This window comes from Pararge aegeria, chromosome 6 (genome assembly GCF_905163445.1).
Source record: "Pararge aegeria chromosome 6, ilParAegt1.1, whole genome shotgun sequence".
Lineage (NCBI taxonomy): Eukaryota > Metazoa > Arthropoda > Insecta > Lepidoptera > Nymphalidae > Pararge > Pararge aegeria.
This window is the reverse complement of record NC_053185.1, coordinates 17,588,813-17,603,673: the sequence shown is the minus strand read 5'-3', so window position 1 is coordinate 17,603,673 and position 14,861 is coordinate 17,588,813. Positions and strand designations below refer to the sequence as shown.

General features: G+C 35.8%; 1 protein-coding gene across 1 annotated transcript in view; it reads left to right on the top strand.

Annotated features, from left to right (window-relative positions):
* LOC120624256 overlaps positions 1 to 14,861 on the top strand; it is a 524,392-nt gene that overhangs the window by 480,580 nt on the left and 28,951 nt on the right. Inside the window, exon 5 of the mRNA XM_039890704.1 lies at positions 8,256 to 8,346. Within this exon, the coding sequence (XP_039746638.1) occupies positions 8,256 to 8,346 (91 nt within the window). The remainder of the gene's footprint in view (positions 1 to 8,255; positions 8,347 to 14,861) is intronic.

Below are 14,861 nucleotides of genomic sequence, written 5' to 3'. Positions count from 1 at the left end.
CCACTTTATATCATCTGGCCGGTTAGTGTATACACGCCATTGAGATGTGCTTTAGGTAACGGTGCGTTCTCCTTAAAGATAACCTGAAAATTATAAATAAAGCCTAAAGATCCACGGCCGACTGGCGCAGTGGGCAGCGACCCTGTGGGTGCGATTCCCACTACTGAAAAATGTTTGTGTGATGAGCATGAATGTTTTTCAGTGTCTGGTTGTTTATATGTATAATCTAAGTATTTATGTATATTATTCATAAAAATATTCATCAGTCATCTTAGTACCCATACTACTTTGGGGCTAGATGGCGATGTGTGTATTGTCGTAGTACTTTATTAAAAAAAAAAGCTAAAAAACACCAGGTTATTATAAAAATTCACGCAAATATTACATTTTCCATAAAGCCGTGAACCGCAGGCCGCAGCTGTGTACTGACCCACTTCCTACACGTTAAATTATGTAGTAACCCCCGTATAAGTACATACCATCCGCACGTAGGTATCTGCGTTGTAAACCGCTTAACAGGTTCGTGAAATGCGCCTTATATTGTTAAAAGGTTAAAGGTTAACCAACATGGTAGAACCCCTACGCAAAATTTCCTTCTACGGTGTCTATATTTTACGTCAAAATTCTCTAGAATTGATAACAATAGTACGTTAAATATACAAATACAGTACAGGCTTTTTAGTGAAAAGGCTGGGCTAGTGATGTGATTCGTATATAGATAGATATAAAAATACACATATTTTTATTTCAATTTAAAATGAACAGCTATCGGTCCAAAGTCAAAGTCTTACTTTATCGAAATAGACCCATAAAAGGCTCTTTTGATGCGTGCTGATATTTGTTCATACTACAGCAAAGTTGCATTGTACTAAGAAAACAATATAACCATGATTTTCGGTTTAACCTCATCATCATCGTTCCCGGCTCACACACAACACGACACACATGCACGGGTCTCCTCCCACAATGAGAAGGGGTTAAGGCCGTAACCATCACACTGGCCCAGTGCAGTGAGGTCACACACTTATCAGAGTATTGTGGAAAACTCTCAGGCATACAGGTTTCCTCGTGATGTTTTCCTTCACAGTTGAAGTGAGTAATATTTGAATTGCATAAAAACGCACATAACTTAGAAAAGTTAGAGGTACGTGAAATCGAACTATGGCCCACTGTGATATCACCTCTTCGGGTACCTAGACGTGAATTTGCAATCAATAAGGTTCAAGCCATGAATCACCAAACACCAAACAGGCGGCAAGTCGAAAGCTCATTTGGAGCTGTCAAAGAGCAGTCATTACGGAGTTGCGTGAAAGGACTCGCGTGTGTTCGCCGAAATTTGGAAATGTACTGTTGTCAGCAATTTACTAGCCCGGCGCGCATCAAAATTGCACCTGAAAACTTACACGAACCGCTATTGTATGAGTACAAGCCGAGTTATAAATGGTTAAAGTTAGAAATAAGTTCATTGTTGCAACTACACAATTCGAATACTTTCGCTAACTTTTTGTCTTTAAAAGCTTTAGCAAAAATGGGAACTTAAAGTATTTATTTGAAAGGTACCATTTAAATCTGAAAGATGAAGTAATAAATGATTTAGGTTCCTAGTAAATTATTAGTTTCAAATACACAGAAAATTTTAAGAAACCGGCATACTTGGCATTATAAAATACAAATACTTTCTCACATTGTATGTCTTTATGAAAAGTTTCGTTTAAATCCGGAAAAGATTATCGTAGCTTAGTAATGAATGGTTAAAGTCCTAGGTTAGTTCTCAGTTCCAACTAGATACACCAACTACAAAGAAAATCAAATTTGTTATTTAAGTTATCGTTGTTGGTTGTCATCGCATATTTTTTATGAAACACAAATATTTCTCTTAAAGTATTAATTTCAGGCCAACCTCTCTGGCGCGGGCGCAGTGGTGATCGCTTTGATAACAGTGGAAGGTAAGCGTTTGATCCCAAGCGGAGGCAATTTCTGAGTTTTCTCCGGTCTGGTCCGATGGAAGCCTTCAACCGTGGCTAGTTATCACTCTGGCGACATAAATAAAATATGTTTCTTAAATATAGTTCAACGGGTATATCACGGTGTATTATATGCCTTGCCTACCACTAAACAAAATTGTATTATTGATGCCTGTGTGGAGTACGAACCTCCCCTAAATTATCACACTAATTGCACATGCTATTTCTCAAAAACACAGGCCGCACCCTCGCCTGTGCCGTGAACGAAATGAGTAATGGATCCTAAATTAAGCCTGCCTGTTTATGTCAATGAGTTTAGGCAACTACGAAAGCTAGATATACCTTTATGGAATTACGAAGAATACAGGACAGTTAACAGTCTCTAAAAATATTCTTCATAACTCTTAACTCCCGAATATTTCTCTGAGCGTTTAAGGCTATCTCTACCTATGAGACTCTTGCGGTCTTGCGTTTAAAAAAACTCTTTCGATGTCCCTTTAAATGTCCCTATGATACAAAGTATTATATCTTATTTATTAGTATTTATTATTGACGGTCGAGTGGCGCAGTGGGCAGCGACCCTGCTTTCTGAGTCCAAGGTCGTGGGTTCGATTCCCATAACTGGAAAATGTTTGTGTGATGAACATGAATGTTTTTTAGTGTCTGGGTGTTTATCTGTATATTATAAGTACTTATGTGTATTATATTCATAAAAAAATATTCATCAGCTATCACAGTATCCATAACACAAGCTACGCTTACTTTGGGGCTAGATGGCGATGTGTGTATTGTCGTAGTATATTATAATTATATTATTCTGTATGGCAGTTATATTACCCCTAACATCTAAGCGGTTTATGCGCGACATCGTACAGGATCGCTTAGAGGCACGTCTTTATCGGTAGGGAGGTAACTAGCCATGGCCGAAACATTCCACCAGACCGGACCAGAAGAAATTCAGAAATTATGAATTGCCAAATTGCTCGAAAGCAAAGCGCTGTGCCAGGTCGTTTAAAAAAGAAAACGAAAAATAAATTTCATATATCAAGGGTTTCATCTAGATCCATGCAGGCTTATCACAGAGGCAATCCTAAATCCAGACTGAGGCTCAATCGAGAAGATTTACGACACTCATCTGGTCAAGGGTGCGCGGTAATTTGTCGCGGTAGAGGGGAAAGGTTGGGGGGGTAAAAGGGGTAAACGAGCCCGGTGTTGCCAGATTTACAATACACGTGTGGTGCGGGATTCTGAATGTGATTTTAGATAATTAATACGCTTTTGAACGTTTGGTAATTTTTAAACGCATTCCATTTTTACTTATAAAAGTATTTATTCTTTTGCATGCGAGACCAGTTTTCCTAACAGGGAATTTGTTCAAATTCAAATTGAAATTCAAAAATGTTTTATTCATGTAGACCTTATCGCAGAGACTTATAAAGCGTTCATACATGTAATATGTTACCATTAATGTAAGGTGATGGTGATAACTACATTTTTTAACTTAATACTAAAGCTAGGAGGGTTCCAAACGCTCCCTGGTCTAAGAAGAGCCCACTACAAATGTAGCCGGGTTTTTTTGTTATCACCATCTCACAGTCGAATCCATCTATGATGTTTGAGCAATTAATACCAAAGCTTTTTTATCTTTCATGTAATCCTTAATACTATAATAAGATTTTTTCTTTCTTGTTACTTTTTTACGCCTCTAACACGCTAAAAAGATTTTGATAATAAAGTTTTTGTAGTTGTTGAAGTATATAGTGATAAGGAAGCGAAGTTTATTAATTAGATTAATTGTAGTATAAGGATTTGACGGCTGATTGTGACAGTGGGCAGCGACCCTGCTTTCTGAATCCAAGGCTGTGGGTTCGATTCCCGCCACTGGAAAATGTTTGTGTGATGAACATGACTGTTTTTCAGTATCTGGGTGTTCATCTGTATATTGTATGTATTTACGTTTATTATTTATAAAAATATTAATCAGTCATCGTAGTACATATAACACAAGCTACGCTTACTTTGGGACTAGATCGCGATGGTGTGTTGTTGTAGTATATTTATTTATTTATTAGGAACTTACGTTTTACGTACTTTGTAGTCCAGGTCCAGGAAAACATCGTTTTCGCGTAGTTAAAAAATCAATGTCACATAAAAAATCTAGTTTATCCTACTTTTCAAAGGAAAAGTGTACCTTTCTTTTTAAAAGTAGTATAGTAATAATTTTGTAGTTTTATTTTAAAACGAAACCCGGTGTATATTATCCAGTTCTTAATATTTCCTGTTATCTTTACACCGGAAATGATGTAAAGCTTTTCCTTTGAGCATTTTCTTGGAAACTGAATTCTTTAAGAGCTTAAATAGGGAGTCACATTATAAAGTAGAGTCCATGATATTAATCTTGATAATATTGATCAGAGACGAGACGAACGTGGGCGTCGGCTTCTCCCAGAAAATTATCTACACGGGAATCAGATTGTGTGTAGAGTTTCGGTACTAGTCAGAAAGTATAAACTTTTTTTTCCTGTAAATTAACCAATGTTCAAGGAATAAGCTAACAACACAGCGTTAAAATTCAGCGAAGCAAATGTGAGCAAGATTGAAACCGAGTGAATGAACTTTTTCAATATTTCATCGCGATATTCTTTTTCTGATATCCCACAAAGGAATTTCAAATGATTTCAAAGGAAATTTCGAATCTCAAATGTGTTTGTTCCTACAAATGCCTAAAATTCGTAATGCGTATTACCAATAGCAACCGCAAACCGGCCGTCAAATATTATAACTCATTACTCAATGTGAAACGAACACAATTTAAATAACGCAGTGTTTACATAATAAAGTAATTTGCCTAAAAGAGCTTTTCTTGATTCAGCGTTTTTAAAAGATGCTACCTTCAATCTTATCTTTATAAGCTGTTAGTAAAATAGTTCTAATGAAAGTTTTTTAATCCAGCGGGAAATATTTGCTTTTTTGGAATAAAAAGTATCCTAAGTCCCAATGTTTGGTGGCTCAGACGTGAAAAATAACTGTCAAACAAATCACTTTCGAATTTATAACATTGTTCATTCATTGTTCATAATAATATTTGAAGCTTTAGACCCAAATGTGAAGTATGCTGACGAAGCCGCTGACAGAAGCTAGTATTTTATTATTTTAAAAAATCATTTACAGTGTAAATAGGTTTTATTATTGAAATACATATTATGTAAATACGTTATCCGTCTCTTTTTCTTTTATATTTACTGGGATGCTATTATAATTTCGAATGCACATTAGTATGAATATCATAACTAGTTTATCGTTTAACGTTCGCATTGTTCTGTGAACGATAAACTCGATAACAATAACAAAAAGTATCCAAATTATCAAAACAAAAACGTAGCACGGTCGATACCTTGCCGTGACTTTGGATCGTAAAACACCGCCTGTGGAAAAAAACGCGCGTAGTAAAAAAAAACATTAAATTACATTGTAATAAGCCCCAACGCCAAAACTCCGGTGATCGACCCGAAGTAGCATTTTTTCTAGATTTTCCACGAGGGAAATATGCTGTAATGTGCGAATGGCTGAACGTCGCACTTCACAGCTTAAATTGTTACTTTTTTTAGGAACTCGCTAATTTAAGGCTCTTCGCAAACGTAGACGCTCTTTATTACCGACACGGGACACTAACACAGGAAACTGTGGTTTCTGTGTCCGGTGATGGCAACCGCACACAGTATTCGGTTGTTAATTTTAGACACTAAATAACATGTAACCATGTTTATAAATTAGCAACCGAACAGTTTGAATGGACGTTGGATACTAGGTTAGATGCTTGTTTCTCGTCGGTCCATTTATCGAAACAGGCGACTATCATCAGCTGTCTGCCAGTGATAGTCCTGTTAAATGTAAAGCCATACATTAGCCGGAAACAGAAATTAATATTAAATAAATTCACTTTTTTTTAAGTATGTATATACATACTTGTATTTATTAAGTAGTCTAGTTATTATAGTACTAGAATAGAAAGTGATAGGTCTCAACTTTCTAAACTTAAGAAGATTCTCGCGTAAAGCCCACTTATTATTTTTATTATTGTTAGTTAAATACTCGGAAAGGCATAAACCTTTTCAATTTGGTGAGTTTAATGGACATATCTATCGTACCGCTTAATCTTGGCAGCACGGTATTTTGATAGACCTATTTTACTTCATAAATTCCAAAGTAATTCATCTGTAGCCATCAAAAATATAACCCGTCTAACTTATTTAATATCTTCATTGTTCAGACACACCCTATAATCGACTATATCCAGTTTTATTACGGACTACATTGCAATAACATTTTAAAATTACGTCTGACCGCCATTCGAACCACCGTTACATTTTCTTTAATACTTTAATCTCCTTTCAACGGTGTATTAATAATTAAAAGAGGGTGGAATGATAATTCGATGCTTTTGTTTGAAAGAAATATCTAGTTCAGTTATGCCTTTGTAGCTAAACGAACGCTAAATATATTTTTTGTACGTTTGTCAAAGTATAATACGCTTCACTATTAGCACATAGTTACTTTAACTTCAGTTAATATTTTTATGCGACCGCTTTCCACTTCCACTCGCCAGACACCGAAAAAGTAATAAAGAGTAATATACGTTGAAGGGGCATTTAAACAAGCAAAAAGGAGTCTTATTTTTCGGTCTTGAAAAATTAACATAATTCGCTGTGATCAACTTCATAGATTTAATTGCCTTTTTCTAACCAATATACTATTATTGGATAGAAACAGGCGTTACTTTGCGGAAATCCATAATGTGTTATGAAAATTAAGCTTAATTTGCTATACTCCGCGAAAAGAATGTATTTGTTGTAATTTATAATTTTTTCATTCCTTATACTCCACACCAAACATATCTTCGGCAATGTACCCTCTACGCACGTTTCGCCTCGAAACCGGAACATCCTCCGGAGTTGTTGACTTTACAATGAATAATTGTTAAGATAATACAATAGTATATTGAACCTAATTTTGAAATACTTATTGAATTGAGTATACGTACTCTTGGGCAGATATATTTAGATATGATTTAAATCATAGCCAGGTTTGAGACCGACCACAATTCTAGCCTATTAATATAGGTACTTTTTTCCTGGTGTACCATAAAAGTGAATTATATCCGTTCTTCATTTATTAGTTCTTCCGTTCAATCACTGAGGAATTCGATAATAATTAATCGTTTTATAAAGCATCGTATTTCCGTCAGAACATTTTCCGAAACGCTCTTTCCCAGTCTCAAAGTCTCGCTGCATGCAAATCTCTTCCGGAGATTATACTTCGCGACTTGGATCCATTCGCATAATGAAGTACGCTTTAGGAGATCACCTTTTGTTTTGTTTCGAGGTGCTTACAGTTATCACTCGGGATTAACAACTTATTATGAATTGTACCTACTCGCAAAGAATTACTGAAACCCACAATAAAGAGCTTTTGTGTGTAGGAAGATTGTTGCAAAATTACCTTGGTTTTTTTGTGAATTTATGGCATTGTTTTCTGCCCTTGTTTTCCATGAATTTATTGTCTTCAATATCAGAAATGTATCAGCATCTTTTGACTCAAACTGCCATTGATCCTTCGTGCTGTAGTTTTGCAACTTCGGGCGATATGTAACCTCTAGCCTAAACTTAGCAGAATTATTGGATTTTAGCTCCAGATACCTGTAACCTATTAAAGAGGTTTTACTCGTAGTCTAACGTAGGACTTTTTTGTAATAATTGTCGGACCTAGCTGATAGCCCACTGTTTGAGCAATGTGCCTGTTATTACACAGGCAGCCCTTCAGACCGGAACACAGCATTGCTGCTTGGCGACAGAAATAAGCATGACAGTTCTCACCACTCTGGTAGTAGCAGAGATAACGCTGCTGGCCATTTTTCGTTATATATCTTACTTAGTCGCTTCGTACGATACTCGCAGGTCGAGGAGGGCGGTGACAACTGTATTCTAATCTGTCGTCACCCCACGGTCACTGGTGTACTACTAACTTTTACCGTTTAAAAACTTAAAATTAAACTTAAACTTTAAAAAAAACCCTGATTTTGAAATATTCTTCATCGTTGCTATGCTCCTATTAGTCTGAGCGTGATGGCCTTTAGCCTTCCTCGATAAATGACTTATCCAAAACTGACAACATTTCTCTTATCGGGCGATTAAGTTCCATAAGTAAACAAAGAAACTCTTTAGCTTTATATATTAGTTTAAGATTACAGAGCTATTCGATTAAAGAAATTACATGAGTTTATGTTTGTTGCAGGATGGAGGACACGGTGCGCTCGCTGTTACAACACAAAAGCCGCGTGGAAACTCTGAAGCAGGAGAAGGTGTCGCTATCTTCCGCGCTGGAGGTACGTTCAGTTTTAATTTTTAACCAACACAGTATTTCTTTTTAGTTTTCCTCATCCTAAGGTTGCCTGACAGAGATTGCTACTTAGCGATAAGGCCGCCTATTGTATCCCACTACGTACTTGAAGTATCTCTTCTTTTTTTTGTTTAACTGAACTTGATGTGGAGTACAAATAAAGAGTATAAATACATAAATAAATATAAATATTTTTAAACCATGGCCTATAAAGAGAGCAAACCTTCGCAGGGCATGCAACATCAATCTGAGGTGTTCTCCAGTCCGGAACAAAGCATTGCAACAATACCGCTTTGCGGCAGAAATAGCGGTAGTATTCCACAGACGTGGTCCGTCTTTACTTAATTACAACTTTACTTACAATCAACCAATTACCGCCCCACTACAATCTTGTATGAAGAAAACTCGTGTGTTGTAACACACGAGTCTTATTCATATAAGATTGAGGTCAACACGATTCAACTTGTACGAGCAAACCCTAAGAAAATATTTTCACAGTTTTTTTCTAAGTATTCTAACTAACGCATTAGAGTGTCTGTTTGTTTATTTGTCCTTAATCCACGCCCAACCAATCAACTTGATTTTTGGCATAGAATTAGTTGAAAGAACTGAGAGTAACACAGGAATGCTTTGGATCACAGGAAAACAAACGGTTCGTACGTATGTAACTTAATAAATACGGATGAAAACGCGGACAACAGCTGGAAAAAAATAATTTGATAAAAGAATACCTAATTGCAGAAATATAACTTGATAAGTGAGCTAAATATTTGGAATAAAATGGTCAGACATGCAGAGAATGATAAAATTATGAGGGTTCTTTATGAGACTTTAAAATTTAAGCAAAAAAGGTACATTTAGCATTCTCGTTTGTTGCTTTAAAAACGTAATTTCAACACAAAATGTAATCAGTAGTTGGTCCAACGTGTCTCGTTCACGATTCACGCTCGCAGCGCACCACTCGCTTCGGCTAAATTGGTATTTCGTTTAACTTTCCACAGTATCTATTTCTAGAACTTGACCACCAACGAATAGGTAAAATGTTGGGGGCATATTATTCTTAAACATGCATTCTTAAAAATTAACTAACACTGCGATTTCGATTCTCCTTTACTATGATTACTATTCTTTGTAAGTTATAGGAGGAGCTGGGACTGATCAGACAGTTCTATTTAGATATTGTTTATTATGTGAATTCAAAAATTCTTAAATACTACACCATTTTTTTTATAAGACAATTATTATTCACAACTTAAAAATTTCAGTAGAACTACACCTGAATTGAATGCCACATTTCTCTCAAAAACAAACGCAAAAACGACGAAGTCGAGGGCGACGGCTAGTATATAGATAGTTACTCATGATTGGCCATTTAAGAATATCGCAAAAATAAATTACGTCATCAAATTCATTACCTTTTGATAGCCGTTTGAAAAGATATAAAGCGCGAGACCGCAGACTATACAAAGGTTTACTGTCTAACTTTTTTCCGTAGTCTGTGCTTATCCACTTAGTTAAGCAAGCGTGTACCGGGTACTTTGTTCACGGTTGGTAGGTACCCAGAGCTGGCACGGGTTTAAATTGAAATTGCAACTAAACTGTGCTCCCAGCACTTTTGCTCTCAGCGAAATAAAGTAATGCCACTCTAACATTGCGCGTTTTTTATTTATTTTACAGTTTAAAATAGTTCAAAAAGACAAATATTTTCGAATCAAACCTAGACTGCGAGAGAACGTTTAATGAATTAAACCTGTCTGGTGGGGGTACAAGTATTTTTTTACACAATGAGATAAAAGTTTTTACGTTATTCGATTCGATATCGCACGCATCTTTCAGATATTGGCGCAAGAGAAGGGAGTTTGAATCCTTTACCTACGGATGTATCAAGTAGGGCTACGTTAATCCCGCCCTCGATGTATTTTTATTTTATTTTAATATTTTTAATGGTACACCTTATGCATTATGTATTACGCATAATGTGTACCATTAAAAATATTAAGCTTCAAGCTAATAATTACATCATGTATGTATACGCTATAAATACATAAAGTGCAAAAAAAATCAATTTACTGATCCTCATCCTTTGTTTCTTATAGGTTATAGAACCTCTCGTAAAAAAATATGTATGTAAGATTCCTGAGTCCCGACATCACTTTTGCTTTAATAATGTTTAATTACTTTATAAAATATATATAAAATTTTCAGGATGTGAAGCTGCGACTCTCTGGCAATCGCGGCCTGAGCGCTTTAACCAACTAAAGTATCGCTCTATAAATTAGTATATGCCTTTTATGTCAGTCTTATAGCGACTGTAGCGCCATCTAGTAGGAATCGTTTCCGTTTCGATCTACTACAAAAGGTCCATATTACAATGAGACACATAATTTTATTCGTGTTTTATCTAAACTTGGACGAATTATGAACTTCATAAATTTAAAATGCATATATATAGTTTTTTTGTATTTCGGCATCGGCTGTATGAGAGCCGTAGCGTAGTAGTTTAAAGCGCTCAGGCCGCGATTGCCAGAGAATCGCAGGTTCAAATCCTGTTGCTTCCGAAAAAAATATTTGCATTTTAAATGAATAATAATTAAAAAAATTTAAAATTAATCATTCCTCCAAGTTTAGGTAAAAAGACTGATAAAAATTACTTAAATCTTATGAAACGATTTGTACTCGTATTATCGCTCACTAACTTTTTCTTTAACCACCCGCAAAAATTTTTACTTTTAAATAATCACACATTTGTAAAGCACTTTGAGTTTGTATCTACTAATTTTAAAATATTATTGTATTCTCGATGTAAGTGAACTATTGTGTTCTTTTTGAGAAATAAATGTCTTTAAGGCGAAATGTTTCAATAATTATATACGTCTAAAATACGTGTTCAATCAGGGTTCTTCTGAACTCGGCCATTTAGCCACATTAAAGAGCATTTATCGCACTGCAAGGGGACAGCCGATCATTTTTGGATTATGGCTTATAGCTGCCCCTGCAGATAGAGGAATTAATTTACGAAAGTACCGCCACCAGACCAGATTAACCAGACCTAAGGGAATACAAGGTTCCCCGGAATTCGTAATAGTTGAGGTACTTCAGTAAGGGGGTGGAGAGGTCTATTAAGTTTGGTTCGGTCATAAACTGGACGTTCTTTGAGGGATTATGAACGGCGGAGTGTGTTTGAAAGGGGGATGAGATGTTTTTTGCGTAATTAGTGGCGCGAGGGTCTTTCTTGCGGTAAGTGGTGCTTTGGCAATGTTTGGTTGGCGACAAAGCTGATTAATATATCTGCGGAAACTGAGTGCTACTACAAAATTTCGCTTTCATTTTAACTGCCACGTTTTAATTCCACGTTTATTTCGATAGTTCTATTTTTAAAATCCATGCAGAATACAGATGATGTATTTAATCAACAAAACTTTGCAGAGCTATGATTTTCTCGTTTCGTCTCAAGTGATGGCTGATGAGTACTGGACATAAATGTCTATTGAATTGATTTCTAAACTTCCACCTAGCAAAGAGATCTTCCACTGCTGCATCTTCCTTTATTTAGTTTTTTTTCTTCTGTCGATTACTTTGACGTCAGTTTTGGGCGCCAACTCATAGTTTGCATACCTTCATGTACCGGCCCAATACAGGGCGAGGATTTTCTAGCACAATGAGAAGGGGTAAAGGCCTTTGTCCACCACACTGGCCCAAAGCAAAATGGAAGACTTCACACAACTAAGAGAACATTCTGGAAAACTCTCAGGCTGGCATCCGTTCAGCGTTGAAACGAGTGATATATTAATTGGTTAAAACGCTTAGAGGGGCGTGCTGGGATTCGAACTCAGCCCCCCGAAAGTGAAGTCGAAGTCCTACCCACTGGGCTGTCACTGCTTAGTAAAATAAAAAATGTTAAGTATGCAGAATAAAATTTTCAGGAGGGCTTGAATAATGTTGTACGATATTAAAAAATGTAATCATGGCTCCCATACCAAAAAAGTAAACATTCCAACATTCAAAGTACCCTCCTGATATAAAATGGCTGACAATACGAAAATGTTTAGAGCTAGAGATATTAAAAATAGGGGCATCCCCACACAATAAATGGCAGAGGTAGGATCGTTTAAGTGTCGGGAAATGGAAAAATCAAAATTCGCATTCGCCATTCAAATTCACAGATAAATGTGACGTTTCGGAGTATTCCCTTCGACTCACTCAACAACAATGACCAAATGTTCACTGTTGCGTAACTGAAATATGTCACTTTGTGTATTTTTTTTTTCTATTCTTCCAACGCGTTGTCGTGTGTACAACTCGATACGGTCTAATTCTTTATTTTACAACAAGCCCGTAATAGCAATCTCACCTGGTGTTAAGTAATGATGAAATCTAAGATGCTAACGGCCTAACCTTCCAAGTGGTAATGCAGTTTAATTAAATCCTTACCCCTAATCGGTAACCACGCGACATCGTACCGGAACGCTTAGCGGCACGTATTTGCTGGTAGGGTGGTAACTGGCCACGGCCCAAGTATCCCACCAGACCAGGCGCGAGTAAATTCTGAAATTAAAAATTTCTGCCATGACGCGAATCGAGCCGGAGACCTCCTGTATATAAAACAGCGCTTACCACTGCATCAGGGAGGCTGTCTAACGTGTACCAAAAAGGCTTTTGGTACTCAGTTTCGATTATAAAGCATCCTCCGGTCAAAATTTTCAAAATATATTAAATGTACAGAAATCTTCCAGTTACAGATTTATTATAAGTATATATATCTTCGTAATTTGTTGGACATAGGAACATTATTTATTACAATTATTCATTGTAAAGTCAACATCTCCTGAGGATGCTCCGGTTTCGGAGCTAAACGTGCGTAGAGGGTACATTGCCGAAGATCTGTTTGGTGTGGAGTATAAGGAGGAGAAATTATAAATTGCACCATACAGATTCTCCTCCTTTTCACGGAGTATAGCAAATTAGCTTAATGTTCATAATATATCCTGGAATTCTCATGTTGCACGTATCGAGAGACTCCATGTGACGACTCTATTAATTTGTCTGCTTAAAGTGAGGTTCTACGAACGGCATTTTCATTCGGTTGTCGTGGTTAATACTAGTTTCAGTTTAGTATTTATCGTAAATATATAGTAAAATACTCAAGTTATCTCAAGTTCAATATTTCTAAATAGGCATATTTCAGAGTACATAATATATAAAATGCAATCTATAGTACTTGGGTGTGAAATATTGCTGTAACTAGATTTCATTAAAGAAAAGGTGTACCAAAAAGGCTTTTGGTACTCAGTTTCGATTATAAAGCATCCTCCGGTCAAAATTTTCAAAATATACTAAATGTACAGAAATCTTCCAAAATAGATAGAAAGAAAAGGTCTAGTATAGTCCTAGTGGACTATACTAGACCTTTTCTTTAAGCTTACGTTTACAATAAACTTTGAACTTTCTATGAGACATCTCGAATATCAACCGTTCATTCCTTCAAAACAACTTCTTACACTTCGGGCTGGTACTAATAATTTCTTGATAGAAAAACTCAATCCTCATTCACTGTTTCGATCCGGGAACGAAGCCGTAGTTGTTAATGAGCAATGAAATATAGAAAGTAAATAAAAATTGCGACATTATAAAGGAAAAAAAACAATAACTTTTAAACTAGGGGCAAAATATTCAGATGAAAATATCGAGATGTAAAGTTTCGGCGTGCCATTCAACATATAGGCGGCACGAGTGGCAGCCAGCAGGGTCCGTGTTGGAGGGAGGGCGGACAAACCGTCCGTTTTAATGAAATATTTTGAATATTTGTATTTGATTCCCGCTTCCGATTTAGCCAGTTTTACATGAACTATACAAACCTTACAACCAATATTTTAATAACTAACTATTCACTGTTCGTATTTTAACATTCACGTGTTTAAAATTTTTATTAACTTGTTTATACTGGATTATACTTACGTGTTGCCATGTGTTGTGTGGAGATTTTGTATTTATACCGATGCAGAGTGACAGGGAATTTACTTTACTTTTGTATGATTCGAAACGAGTATTAATAATGTGGTATTTAGGTTGTGATTTAAGTGCACTATAAATAGAAAAAAAAGCTCAGCATAAATAAAACGCATTTACATAAAATAAGGATATAAAAATATTGGATGAAATATAGAACACAATCCGCAGGATAATTTCTTATCTCACAATGAGAAAATAGAAGTAACTAACCTTTTTTTATTATATTTTAATTTTATATCTTTTGAAGTTATGCTTTTAAAAATAAAAGGTAAGTAGTATTTTTTTATCAATACAAAACCAACCAGATGGCATTAAGAAAATTGACAAAAAAGAACCGACTTTTTTTTACAACTAGAAAGTAGCTCAGTAAGAAAGTTACATTAAGTTCAGTCTATGTATAGATCATATATTTCGTATGCCCTTTATCTAGAAACAAGGAAAGTACGAGAATAAATACCTAATCATTTTTCAAATCGGTTTATGAATGACAGA